The sequence below is a fragment of the Haliaeetus albicilla genome, chromosome 8 (genome assembly GCF_947461875.1).
Source record: "Haliaeetus albicilla chromosome 8, bHalAlb1.1, whole genome shotgun sequence".
Taxonomy (NCBI): Eukaryota; Metazoa; Chordata; class Aves; order Accipitriformes; family Accipitridae; genus Haliaeetus; species Haliaeetus albicilla.
Genome location: NC_091490.1, coordinates 28,770,966 through 28,783,394, shown reverse-complemented (window position 1 = coordinate 28,783,394; position 12,429 = coordinate 28,770,966). Strand labels below are relative to the sequence as shown.

General features: G+C 34.1%; 1 protein-coding gene across 4 annotated transcripts in view; it reads right to left on the bottom strand.

Moving 5' to 3' along the window:
* CDC14A (cell division cycle 14A) overlaps positions 1-12,429 on the bottom strand; it is a 69,347-nt gene that overhangs the window by 23,823 nt on the left and 33,095 nt on the right. For all 4 annotated transcript variants that reach the window (XM_069789490.1, XM_069789489.1, XM_069789491.1 and 1 more), the window contains exons 6-9: positions 8,399-8,465; positions 6,123-6,185; positions 2,777-2,864; positions 640-870 (exon numbers count right to left, since the gene is read on the bottom strand). In XM_069789490.1, the coding sequence (XP_069645591.1) occupies positions 640-870; positions 2,777-2,864; positions 6,123-6,185; positions 8,399-8,465 (449 nt within the window). The remainder of the gene's footprint in view (positions 1-639; positions 871-2,776; positions 2,865-6,122; positions 6,186-8,398; positions 8,466-12,429) is intronic.

Sequence of the window (12,429 nt, the reverse complement as noted above, 5' to 3'; positions counted from 1 at the left end):
TATTTATCTTTGACATGCATGTTTATTGTTCATGGAAAAATTATGAATAGCACTATTCTTGTTTCAGATCAGCAAGACTTTTGTCTCCACAATGTCCTTATACAACTCTAAACATAAATCAAGCTGAACCCTTCAAAGCCTTTGTTAATCATTCTTGACTAAGCATGTTTTGTGTATTTTCTGGCTGATTTGCTGAAATAGGCTGGTTTGAAATGCTGGCATCACAATAACTCACATTAACTTGAAATGTGGAAGTCATGCTCCACAGATAAACATAGAACAGTCCAAAAGCACAAAGAAAACCTTTTAGTCTTTTGCATTTCATAGCCAATTATCATAATGCTGTGAAAGCATAATGCAAAAGAGAAATCTCTGTCAACTAAAATTCAGGCCTTCAAGTGTTATTAAAAAACCCCCCAGAACAATGAACAACAGATTGTCAGTTACTGTAAGTAGTAGTGTAGGATGAAAGAATTTAATATGCATATGAAAATAACAAATATTTGTCATATACTTAGTCAAGTATCATAAAGCAGTATTTCACAACCAGAAAGTGTTATTTTTTTAAATGTTTTATTTCTGGAAAAACTCTATGGATTTATACTTATTTTGAACGGAGAAATAAATAAGTGCACATACCTTTACAATGTACAGCAACAGCACCGCCAGCATTTTCACATATGTTCAGGAACCTCTGAACTATACTGTCACTTGGTGTGCTTCCATCTATGAAGAACAGGTCATAATGCTCAAAACCAGCATCAGTAAAGCGTTTTGCCTCATAAATTTTTTTGTTTAGTCTTATGATTGTTGTGACATTATGTTTCTTGAAATAGGGAAAGTAGGCTTCAGGTGCATGAAGAGGATAACCTATAAAAAAATAAAGCTACAATCATTTAATGTCATAGATGAAGTTCAAAGTCCTACTAATCAAAATTGCCCCCAAAACCTTTTTTGAATAATAAACATGCTAATACTGAAAATGCTTTAATATTTTATTCAGAATAAACATGTTAAGTGATATAAAAATTGTCCACAAAGTGCTCATGAAGACCACTATAATTAAAAAAAAGGATCAGAAAAAAAAATTGAAGCATAGTATATGTGAAACACTATCCTGTTTAGCCCATTCCTCTCTCCAAGTAGGGTTTTATAGATAAAGCTAGGCACATATCTATGAATTCAGCATTCCAGAACAGCTGTTTATCTATAGTCAGGCTGCAGATCAAAGAATAAGAACATGCTTTAAGAGGAAACACTGTGTTTATGAGGAAAATAGATTGGTGATCTATACTATGGACAAGAGGAACAGTCAAAGGATAAACTGCAGTACCAGAAATACTCTTGATCCACTGTGAAGTAAAAAAGCTTTAGTGCCTTTATTCAGTTGAGAGACAAAAGGATCCTCTAGATGAAGGTGGGGGGGCAGGGATGGAAGTCAAATACCAACCACACAATTGTTTAGGACACTTTCACCAAATAGATGTTCTCTGTCAATGAGGGTGTTGACAGAGTGTGTGTACATGCACACATGGTGACAGAGTGTATGTACATGCACACATGGTGACAGAGTGTATGTACATGCACACATGTCTATAAGGATGTATGTATGTAAAATATAGTTTATTCTTTTTCATTAACAATTAAGTCTTATAAACAAAACACAGGAACAACATAGCTACCACAAAAATCAGTTCTGTCATTGACCAGACTCACTGGTTTATTTCCAGAATTTTTATTCCTGTTCAAATAAAGTCCAAAAGCTTCCTCACAAAACATGGGTAATTTCCACGAGTCATATATGTATTAGTAAATGCAATTAGAGTCACAACAAATGAGAAAAACGTAGCTTTGTAATGTGTACCTACACTCACCCAGGTGAGGCTTATTTGTAGCCTCATAACTGGATTTCAAGCATTAGTGTTAATTCAGTAATTTTCAGTTATACACATGTTAAAAAACAAAACACAGGTTTTCCAAATTCCATGGAACAATTTAAGTAATTTTTGAACAAATTCTGCAATAAGGGACTGGAACAGTAATTGCGGGAGAAACCCAACCCAACCTAAATATTTTCTCCTTTGATTTTGTTTAAATCTTCAGTGGACACTATGCAATTAGCAACATTCCAGACATAAAGGAAACATAAGAGAGCAGAAGGTGGGGCGGGGGGAGAAGAAAAAAGGGGTAGATATTCAGAAAACATGCTCCCATAAACAAAGTGACATGCCACAAAGAATAAGATGAAATTCAGCAAATATCTGACAGTAGTTTTTAAATGACTGACTTTCCTTTTAGCTGGTCCGCATCTCTACTTACCCTCTGTCAGTCAAGCTTCTCTTTTTTATTCCATTAGAATCACATAGGTTCTTCCTATTATCCCAAGAATCTTCATTCAGTAGTAAAGGCAAGCTTCTTCTAAAAGTCTTTCCTGGCCTTTTTTACAAAAACTCTTAACACAGTCTCCTTTGCTTTATGCAACTCACCTTTAATTCTGCATACTTATATCAGGTGTCAGGTTCCAGGAGAAAAGCAAGGGACTTGAATTTCTCAGGCACTTTGTCACTGACTGTAAGAATTTGAATTCTTCTAGCAAAAAATTCCAAAACCTTTGGAATTAAGTTCTATAATTGTATATAAAATGTTCACCGTATGATTATTTCTGAAGATGAAAATTAATCTATAAACCTCTATTATCTTCTGCTCATTTGCTATGACTGTTTAACATGCTGGAAAAAAATAAGATGATAGAATAGCATTAAAATATACACCATACCATTTTCAAGTTTGCTTTTTGGGTGTGGTCCACTAAATGCCAAAAATTTTCCTGGAACAATCCAGTTGAAGTCACCATTTTCCACTCTCTATAAAAATTTCAGAATAGCAAGAGAAAAGCATTTTAATATCTGTACATACAAGTTTTAAAAAAATTACTCAAGATTTTATTTTACTTTTTACTATGTTCTTGCTGCATTAAAACAAAACACTTCAAATGTAATTAGCTAGCTTACCTATATGGGACAAACTAACTAACCATAAGCTGCTTCTCAGAAATCTCTTAATAAAATGAAATGCAAAAAATTTTGCTTAAGCTTTCCAATAAAAGCAGAAAGGTCCCATATCCAAGATATTTCTCCCTTAGAGGGTTCATCATTTTAAGACACCTACTTATAACAACAGTGACAAACACCAACTTTCTTGTATGTTTTAATTAAAAAAAAAAAGAAAAAATAAAAAGAAAAATGCTTCCTTGTAAGGCACTGGCTAAAAAACCCAATTCACAGAAAACAAATTAAAAACCAATTAGCCTTCAAAAACAATTATCCTTTCCCTGTAGAAACTGAAATTTACATATTGGCATGAGCTCTGATGAGCCAGTAATCACAGAAGCAAAGTACAAGTCAAATAGACTAAATTAAAAAAACCCCAAACTTTCAAACTATGACGTTTTGCATTTCTCACTTTTAAACAAAAACTTCAAAAAGGCTCTGCATATTCTGTCAGTGCCAAAAGTGGAAGCTTCTTTGGAAATACATAACTAAAGTTTAACACTGCCTTCTTCATTTTTAATTGAAGAGTGCCCATTCCTCATTTGGCAATGCAGTTATTCTCAGCATGACTTTTAAGGACATGGCACTCAGTTCAACTGCATTATTGAGCTTGTGTTTTTAGCTCTCCGCTCATGAAAACATCCTAATGAGTGAAAAGTTCTGATAATGGACATTACTGTAATCAATTCACCAACTGTTTGCTTAGCTAAGCCCATTAGGCTTGCTCCAAATGTCCTCACACAGTGAAAACTCCTGTAAGTTAACAAGGTTTCATGAGGACTAGTGAACCAATCTTACTGCCAAGTCAGGACCCCTTGCCCCCCCAGATTTATATCACAGGCTGCAATCTCAACATCGTAGCACCTCTACCCCCTTTAAGGAAGAAGTCCTGTTCAATAAGTTAAAAGTACTTTTATATTTGTATTACCAAGTTTTTTTGTGAATTAAGTAGTTCTTTATAGTTACACAGGTTATTGTGAATAATTTAAATTTTAACCAATCTGAACTACACATATATATGTATATATGCTCAACACGCAAACATTATTATTAAAAAAGAGAACTTGAGTATTTTACATCTAGTCCAACAAAAGGGGAATTAGCTGTCTTGATAATGTAGTAAGATGAAAGAACTATAAACGTGAAATAGAATTTCCTTTAGCCTGCTCCATTTAAGTCTTATGCAACTTTTCTCCACATAACTACACATTTACAGACCTAATGTAGCAAAAATCTGGAACACTTAAAGATTTAGAAATATAACACAGGACATATCTAAACACAGAAAACTGACCACGATGTGTAAAATATTAGAAGACATACCAAAAAATGGACAAAAAATTAAAGATGATTCCAAGTTCTTGCTTCTTAAACTCAGACAGCGGGCAGCATACTTTAAACATCATTCACACATACATAATTTTCACAAAATGAAATAATGTTAAGCATTAAACAAGATAATGGGATAGCTTTAGTAAATTATTTTAATACTTTTTTCAGGCAGATTAATGCCTACTGTATGTAAGAATCCTAAGAACTCCCAACCATAATTTGTTTTTAGAAAAAACATTTTCCTTTGTACATAGAGTAAGCAAAAAGCAGCAATTTCATACTTTAAATTGTAGATACTGTTCATTTAATTTTGGTAATTCAGCAAAGGCTATATCAATTTGTCAACCTAATCATTATGGAACACTACAGTATACAGAAGTCCTTCTACAAATGCTTTTACATTTTGTGAATAGCTATACGTTATAGCATGCCTATTGCAGCCAACATCTACTGTACAGATTTGCGTTGTAAATTAAGTTTTTCCACTGTTTATTCTTCTCCTGACTTCACCCTCTTTCTTGAACATTTATGAAGCAGTTCCTATAGCTGTATGTATTTCAGATATGTTCTTGCTTGTAAAACAAAATAGTAATTTATCAAAGGTTACAAAAGTTAAGAAGAGTAATTATCCTTAAAACTTGTTTGATATTAGAGATATTCAACTTAAGATAATAAATTTTAAAATGGACACTTTCAGACCTCGCAAATTTATTCTCATTATTTCCAAGTTTTCTGAAAATTGCAATAGCAGGGCTGGGGGGAAGAATACTGGCTACAATAAAGTAACACAACTCTAAAAAGAGAGTTAAATATATATTCAAATATTTAGTATACCTCTAGTTTATATATCTTTCTCCTTAACCAATGCAACTGCAGGAACTTCAGGGAGTTCCAAAGACAAGGTCCAATACAACTACATGGTTGTCACTGACTTCAGTAAAAACCCTTTCCCTTCCTTTGAGTGTGGGAAATGGTAGACCAAGATCATGCAACTATTCTGGACCAGATATATATATATATATATATATATATACACACACACACACACACTTTCTGTGCCTGCGATTTCCTCTGTAAACAGCCCAGTTCACAGGTGCAGCATGGGCATATTTTAAAGGTTCTCTGCAGCAATATAGCTTGAGATAACGGTCTACTACTAGCAGGTGAAGGTGTGTGTGTTACAAAGTCCTAGAAGCATCTAGAGTCATCCAGAGTATCTATTCTTGAGTTGTAAGAAGGTTGACAGAACAATGAATGACATCTGTTTCTGGGAATTCATTAGGGAAATATTTTGGATGTATTTCCACTACTGGAATCCCCATATAATGCATCCTTTCTAAAAAAGCTCAAAATATAATCTATGTGGCTATAAAAAATGATCATATATTTGGGACTAAGCATCTCAACACATGTTAACAGAAAATACGGATTCTGTGGGTCAGGTGAGAGACCTTGGATTGTATCCTGGGGGAAGGTTGGGAAAGCATGAAAGAGGTCCCAGAAGCCAGAAAGGCTATGAGAAAACAGTAGACTTACGTGATGCACCTAAATTGCAAGGATATTCATCCTGCCTGTTTTTCACATACAGCATACAGGTTTCGATGTACATACCTTACATATGAACACTGGGTTTTACTTGAATTAAAATGTGTTTCCAGTATGTTTTAAGTTGTGGGATACTGTATATTCTAACTTATTTTAACTAACAAATACATTCAACTCACTATTAAATGTACAAACCTCATAGTGTTCATATTCATCCACATCAAATGTCTTAAAGTCAAAAAATCCATGCTGCAAGGCCTAAAAGGCAACAAGGTGTCAGTTTATACTGAAATATGATATATGGTCTCATTTTATAATACTGCTTTTGAGAATCAAAACTAAATCACTAAATGTTTGTGCTTTTGGCTTATTTAAGCCTCTATGTTAAGACAACATTACCTTTTGCACAGATTAACAACACAGACAACAAAAACTCCAACAATGTCACTAAAGCATGTCAGGCTCATTATTTCCCCTTCAAAGACATTACGATGGAACATAAGGTTGTTGCATATCACTTAAATCCTAAAATTGATTCTCCCCACCCTGCTATGTATGTTTTATTCTGTAAGGCAGATGACAAATTAAAAAGCAATTCCCTTTTTGTCATATAGTCATTCAATGATTTCTACGCTGAATACATTTTCATGCAGTTGGACATAACAAAATAGAGAACTTCAAGAGTTTACTGATTTTCTATACTTAATATGATACTCTCATTTAATCACCATAATACCCAGGCAAAATGGCATATACAGAATACAGTACTGTGTATAACCTGTATTTTATTATTTGCTTTTCATATACATTCCACTGATAGAAACAAGTTCACTAGACTATGTTAGACTGTATTCCTTACAGGATTGAAAGAAGTCAAGTTTTGTCTTTGATTACTGTACTATTACTAAATATGCCAATTTTGTACTAAAGATTTGTGCATAATACCATATTAAAAACAATTCTATGAATAAGGAATTCATGCCCAAATTTCTTCCAAGGAATAGGTGGAAGACAGTTCTGCAGCATGTATTTATACTGAACCTACTGCATTCTGAGAAGTCTAGATATTACACGACATTCTAGGATTAAGGTGTGATAAAAAACACACCACAGATCTATGATTTAAAAAAGCAATAATCATCAGTCTGCCATTATTTGCTACATATAGAGCACCTTTTTTAAGACAAAAAAAAAAAAAGCTTTGTTATAGACAACATAGGCTGAATGATTGGACCTGTCATGAAACCTAAGATACCGAGAGGTTTGTCCGAACAGCTGATTTTGAAAAATGTATTTCATTTAAGCATGGTTGCCTGGCTGCACTCCAGAATCTGTAGGCCCCCTGAATTACATGTATATGATATATGTGCATGCAAACACCAACCTTATCCAGATAGACTAAGATTTTACTTTGGATTAAGGCATACAGTTTCTGCTCAAAGTGGTTTTATCTCTGCAGGTGAACTGGACAAAAATTCAATAATAGATTTTATGGGAACAAAGGAAGAAAAACTGATTCTCAAAGTCCTTTTGACATGTTTGTTGCAGATAAATTACAGTGACTGCACTGACTGCTTCACAGAGCTTTAGGATCCGTAGAATGCCATGCAAATTAGAGTCTTGCTGTTAACTGACAGCTCCTTTCCCACCCCCACAGAACTAAAAATATTAAGCTTGATCTCTCTTTTTTCATTTTTTAAGAAACACTTGTTTTGCCGTACTTACAAACAGAATATAAACAGTCTATAAAGTGTCTGTACAGAACTGTTCATATAGCCTGCTCCCTTCATCAAGTTCAATGGGAAATGATGAACAAAATTTAATCTTTGCTTATAGTATGAAGTATATACTATAACACAACATTGCCAATTAAGACGTGAAGTAACATTTTTAAAAAAGCAATATTGGAGTTTAATATTGCCCAGGACCAGGACTGTTGAAACTGACATATCAAAACACTAGTAAGATACATTAGTTTTCAATTTTTTTCAACAATTCTGAAAAGATTAGTGTCAAACACTGAACAAAGTGTTTTGGGGGTAAGTCAGGGCCAAGTACATGCAAAAACTGCTCAGATTAAATCACAGTATACCTAGGTGTCTGTCTCACTTGACTTTATCAACCTATGTTATTCCCTTTTACCAATGGTTATAAATTATCTATTAGCAGATCTAGTGCACTGCCTTGCACTGTTAAGAACTGCCTCCAGCCAGGTCTGGTGCATTTACGCATTCTGATTCATAAGGTGAAGTTCAGAAAGCTCTCAAAGGCCAGGCCAGCCACGTAGAAGTGTAACCTTCCATTGTCACTACTCAAACACAGACCTCAGTAACTTAGGCTTCATGACAGCATACTAGTCAGTCACACACATTTTGCTTTGAAACCCTATTTTCTAAGGTACTTTAACAGTATTTTCCTTCACCTTTTAAAAGTCAATTTAAATCTGTTTTGCTCAGGAAAAGTGTTATTACCTTATTTATTCCCTGTAAGCAGTCCAAGATCGTAAGACTGTATGTGCAGTTCCCAAACGAAGCATCCCTAGAGATTTAATACAAATTAATTTAATACACACAGAATTATTTTAAGAGCTCAGGGAAAGGCAGCATGCAACAGAATATATTGAAGTTATTCAATCCCCTCTGAGAACTCTGTTAAAGTTCAAAGACATCTTTTTAGAAGCTCGTTCATGCTAAAGGACCCCCCTACCAAAGATGTAGCTCAGTGTAAATGCAGTTAGATACTGCAAATTATTTTAAGTGCATATTTTATATCAGCTAACTACATGCCCTTTACCAAATTATTTCTGGTGTCCTGGAACAGGAAGCTTTGCATCACCTCTCAATTGTGTAAAGATAGTAGCAAATAAAGCAAAACTTGCTTTAACAATTATTCAAATCTTAATTGAGTTACACTGTCTAACAGGGAAAGGCAAATAGACTACTTGTTTGGATTTCATACACAGGCTCTCGTTTTGATGTCTGATTACAGATGTGAGTAAAAATTATCCAGATATAATTAAATTTAAAATTACTTGACCTCGGTTCTGCCACTATGCAAATAACAATTTATCTTTAAAAGATGACTGGATACCCCAAAGCAAACATATTCAAATGTTAAGAGACACCAACATGAAAACAAATAACACCACCAAAAAAATAACAGCAACAAATGCATTGTGGAAAAAAGAAAAAGTACTTTTCAAAGTGTGCTTCAGAGCAGTTTGCATTTTAACAAAATTCTGCCTGGACAGATAATTTCCTAATCACTCCTTAAAGAAATTTTTTATAGTTTTACTCTAAGCGATGTTATCCAGAGTGCCAAGAACTGTAATTTATTAGAACAGAAAAATTTCAGGTTTCAGCCAGATACATCTTTAATCTGTAACTGATTCAAAATTTCAATCTTTCATTGAAAACTTTCCTTTTTGATAGTCTACTCACTATAAGCAGTATGATATTTGTTATATTGATATGCTTCTTCAATCCCAAGTACTTCTAAGAGTAGAATATTCTCACCCATTCTTTAAAAGCAGAATAAGTAGAGCAGTTTTGAGCAAGCAATGTTCATAGAAAATATATTTAAGAAAATAAAAGCTACAATTATGGCAGTGTCATATTATAGGCAGCTATAGAAAAGCTTTCAAGCTATTAGATTATTAAAAAATACTTAGGCACAATGTTTTAGAATGGGAACTTTGAAGTGTGAATAAGCCTCAATATCCAAATCCAACAAAGAAGTTTTTCAAAATGAAAATCCATAAAGTATTTTCATCACGTTAGATAAGCAGAATCCAATCATACCAAAGCTGTAAAATATAAGCTTTACAGGCAATATGTTTTTGACAGGGGAAAGTTGGGTAACAGATCATTTTAGCACAAAAGCGTTTTAGCAAACAAAAAGGTCTTCTGAGCAAAAAATCTTAAGGCCCCAATGGGAACATGTACATAGCAGAAAATCTTTAAAATCTGTTACAGTTTTCTGAAGGTGACAGAAACAACAAAACCTAAACCAATGCAAACCACAAAACTAAGGATTTAGAGAAATATGAATGGAAGATAGGATTGTAGCAGACATGTTCTATATTACATGTTATTTTGCTATAGCAAGAATATGACTTTTATACTATCTATCTGTATATAACTGCTTCTTCAACTGATAAGGCATCTGATACTGCAGTACGTGAAAACAATACCGGCAGAAAAAGCCACATAATCTCTAATCCATTAATAAGAAGCAATATGAGAGCAAGAGAGAGAAGGGAGAGGAGAGAGGGAGGGAGGACATTGAACTTGACCTCGATGTACAAGATAAGCCTGTCACGATTCCAGGTATACACAGTATTCTTAGCTACAGTTCCCACAGACAGCTATTACCAGTGACTCCACTGGATGCTGGCAGCTAACATCTATTGCCTACATCATCCATGCCTCAAACATCTCATTTCTGTTGCTGTGCACCTAACCATTAAAGTAGGTGTACTCTGACTGGAGAAAACAGCTCTGCTGACACTTGCCATCCACACACAGTGAAGTAACAGAAAGACCAAAAGCCAGGAAAATTCCAAATAGGCAAAGTTTTAGAATGAACAAATAAGCTGTTTAAACCTAATCCCAAACTCCCAGAAACTCAAAGAATAGCAGTATTCTAATGTTTTTTTAAAGAAATGCAACACTGAATTAACATCTGAAAAACTCACACCCCCATCTATCTTCTGTGGCAGAATGCAATAATGTAATGAAACCTTAAACAAACACTAGATATGAATGACAGTACAGCATGGTAGTGAAATAACACCTGGAAGCAGTTGCTTAGTATTACCTAATGCTTCAAGGGAAAGCATGTTGTTTGATGAACCATGGCAAATACTGAGCGTAGTATATCAGACCTTGCCATAGTCTCTCTCTTTCTCTCCCTCTGCCCCTCAAGTATTTTCTGGTAAGAAAACACAAGCAAATCATAAAAGTTCCTTCTACCGTAGTTTGGAAAACAAGAAAATGGAACAAAACCTATACACTTTTTTTTCCCCTTAAAGCCACAGCCATTTTTATTTTAGCACTCCCAATCCTTTTCAGGATAAATCCAGGAATATATTTATTTTTCTTTTCTAGTTTCCAAAAGTACAGCTGGCTGATTAGAATCAATTCCATATGCAAACCCTTTTCTGAAACTTTACTGCTTTATGCTCCAGAATCTTAAACTAAGCTATCTACAGATATTAAATTTTAGGTGTAAGAACAAAGAAATTAATCTGGCAGAAGTTTTATGTATAATCCATGAGGACTCTGCATGCTGGATCCATTGATATAGTAGAGCAATATCTGAAGCACAGGTAAAGCCAGTGCTTGTGGACTCAGTATTAGGAGATGAAACCCAAGTTACTAGTTTCAGAACACACAGCAAGCAACAAAATGCACTTTACAGAGTTGTTTTAAAAATTAAAACAATGTAAAAAAAGTAGTTTATTTATGAAGCAAAGTTGCAGTTTACTTACAAAGTGACATTTTTTATATTCAATCTTCCTATCAAATAGATGATTTCATATTATTCCAGAGAAGTGTTAGTATTCCTTTAGAGTTCAGAGCATTTTGCAGAAGTATTAGAGAGGACAGATGCTTAATGCCAATCTTACTGCCAACTACACATCTAGAAAGGCCTTGAAATACTCAAAAGGCAAAGATTAAGAGTCTACCGTGACCTGATTTCCTGAATGTTTTAAATAAATTACTTGAGTAAAATATCTTTCTGTTTAGAGGGAGTTGTCTAAGGTATTTTAAGGCACTGATTTTGATTCTTTCTTTGTTAAAAGAAAACCAAAACAAGTCTTCCCCCCCACCCCTCGTCACCTAGATAACTTCCTCCAGGCTGAGGCTGAGTTATCAAGTTCTTTTTCTATCCCAGAGAAATCTGTCAGAAGTCATGTCAAATCATTAAGCAGCTCTGTAAATATTTAAAAACCAAATTTGATCTTATTTTCTGAATCCTCCTGAATTAATGCATTTACTGGAGAAAACTAAATAATTAAAAACTAATGCAGAACAGCTAGTTCAATTTCACCATTCTTTGTGTCAACCCATCTTCCTACTGATTTTGTATGAGTTTCCAGACCACGGATAAAAATATTGGATACTGTCAGAACTAGTACTAATCTTTACAAAAACCCTGTTAGAAATACAGCTATTCTCATACCGCATTGACATGAGAAGTCAATTTTACAGCACGAGGTCCACCAACATGCATTTTCTTTCTACCAATGACAGATATACTGCAAAAGTTTTAGAACAATAATTAATACTAATTTTAGCTTGCATAAAATGCAATCGATTCTGAATGGGTCACACACACTTTGTACCACAGTAAAAACAAATGCAAGCACTAACAGTTATGAGGAAGAGCACTGTAAAGAAAAAATACCTTTACTAACCTTGAAGAAACATATAATTTTAGATCCAATTAAAATTAATTCCAGACATTCTTCCTATTTAAACTTATTCTCCTCCTTTGT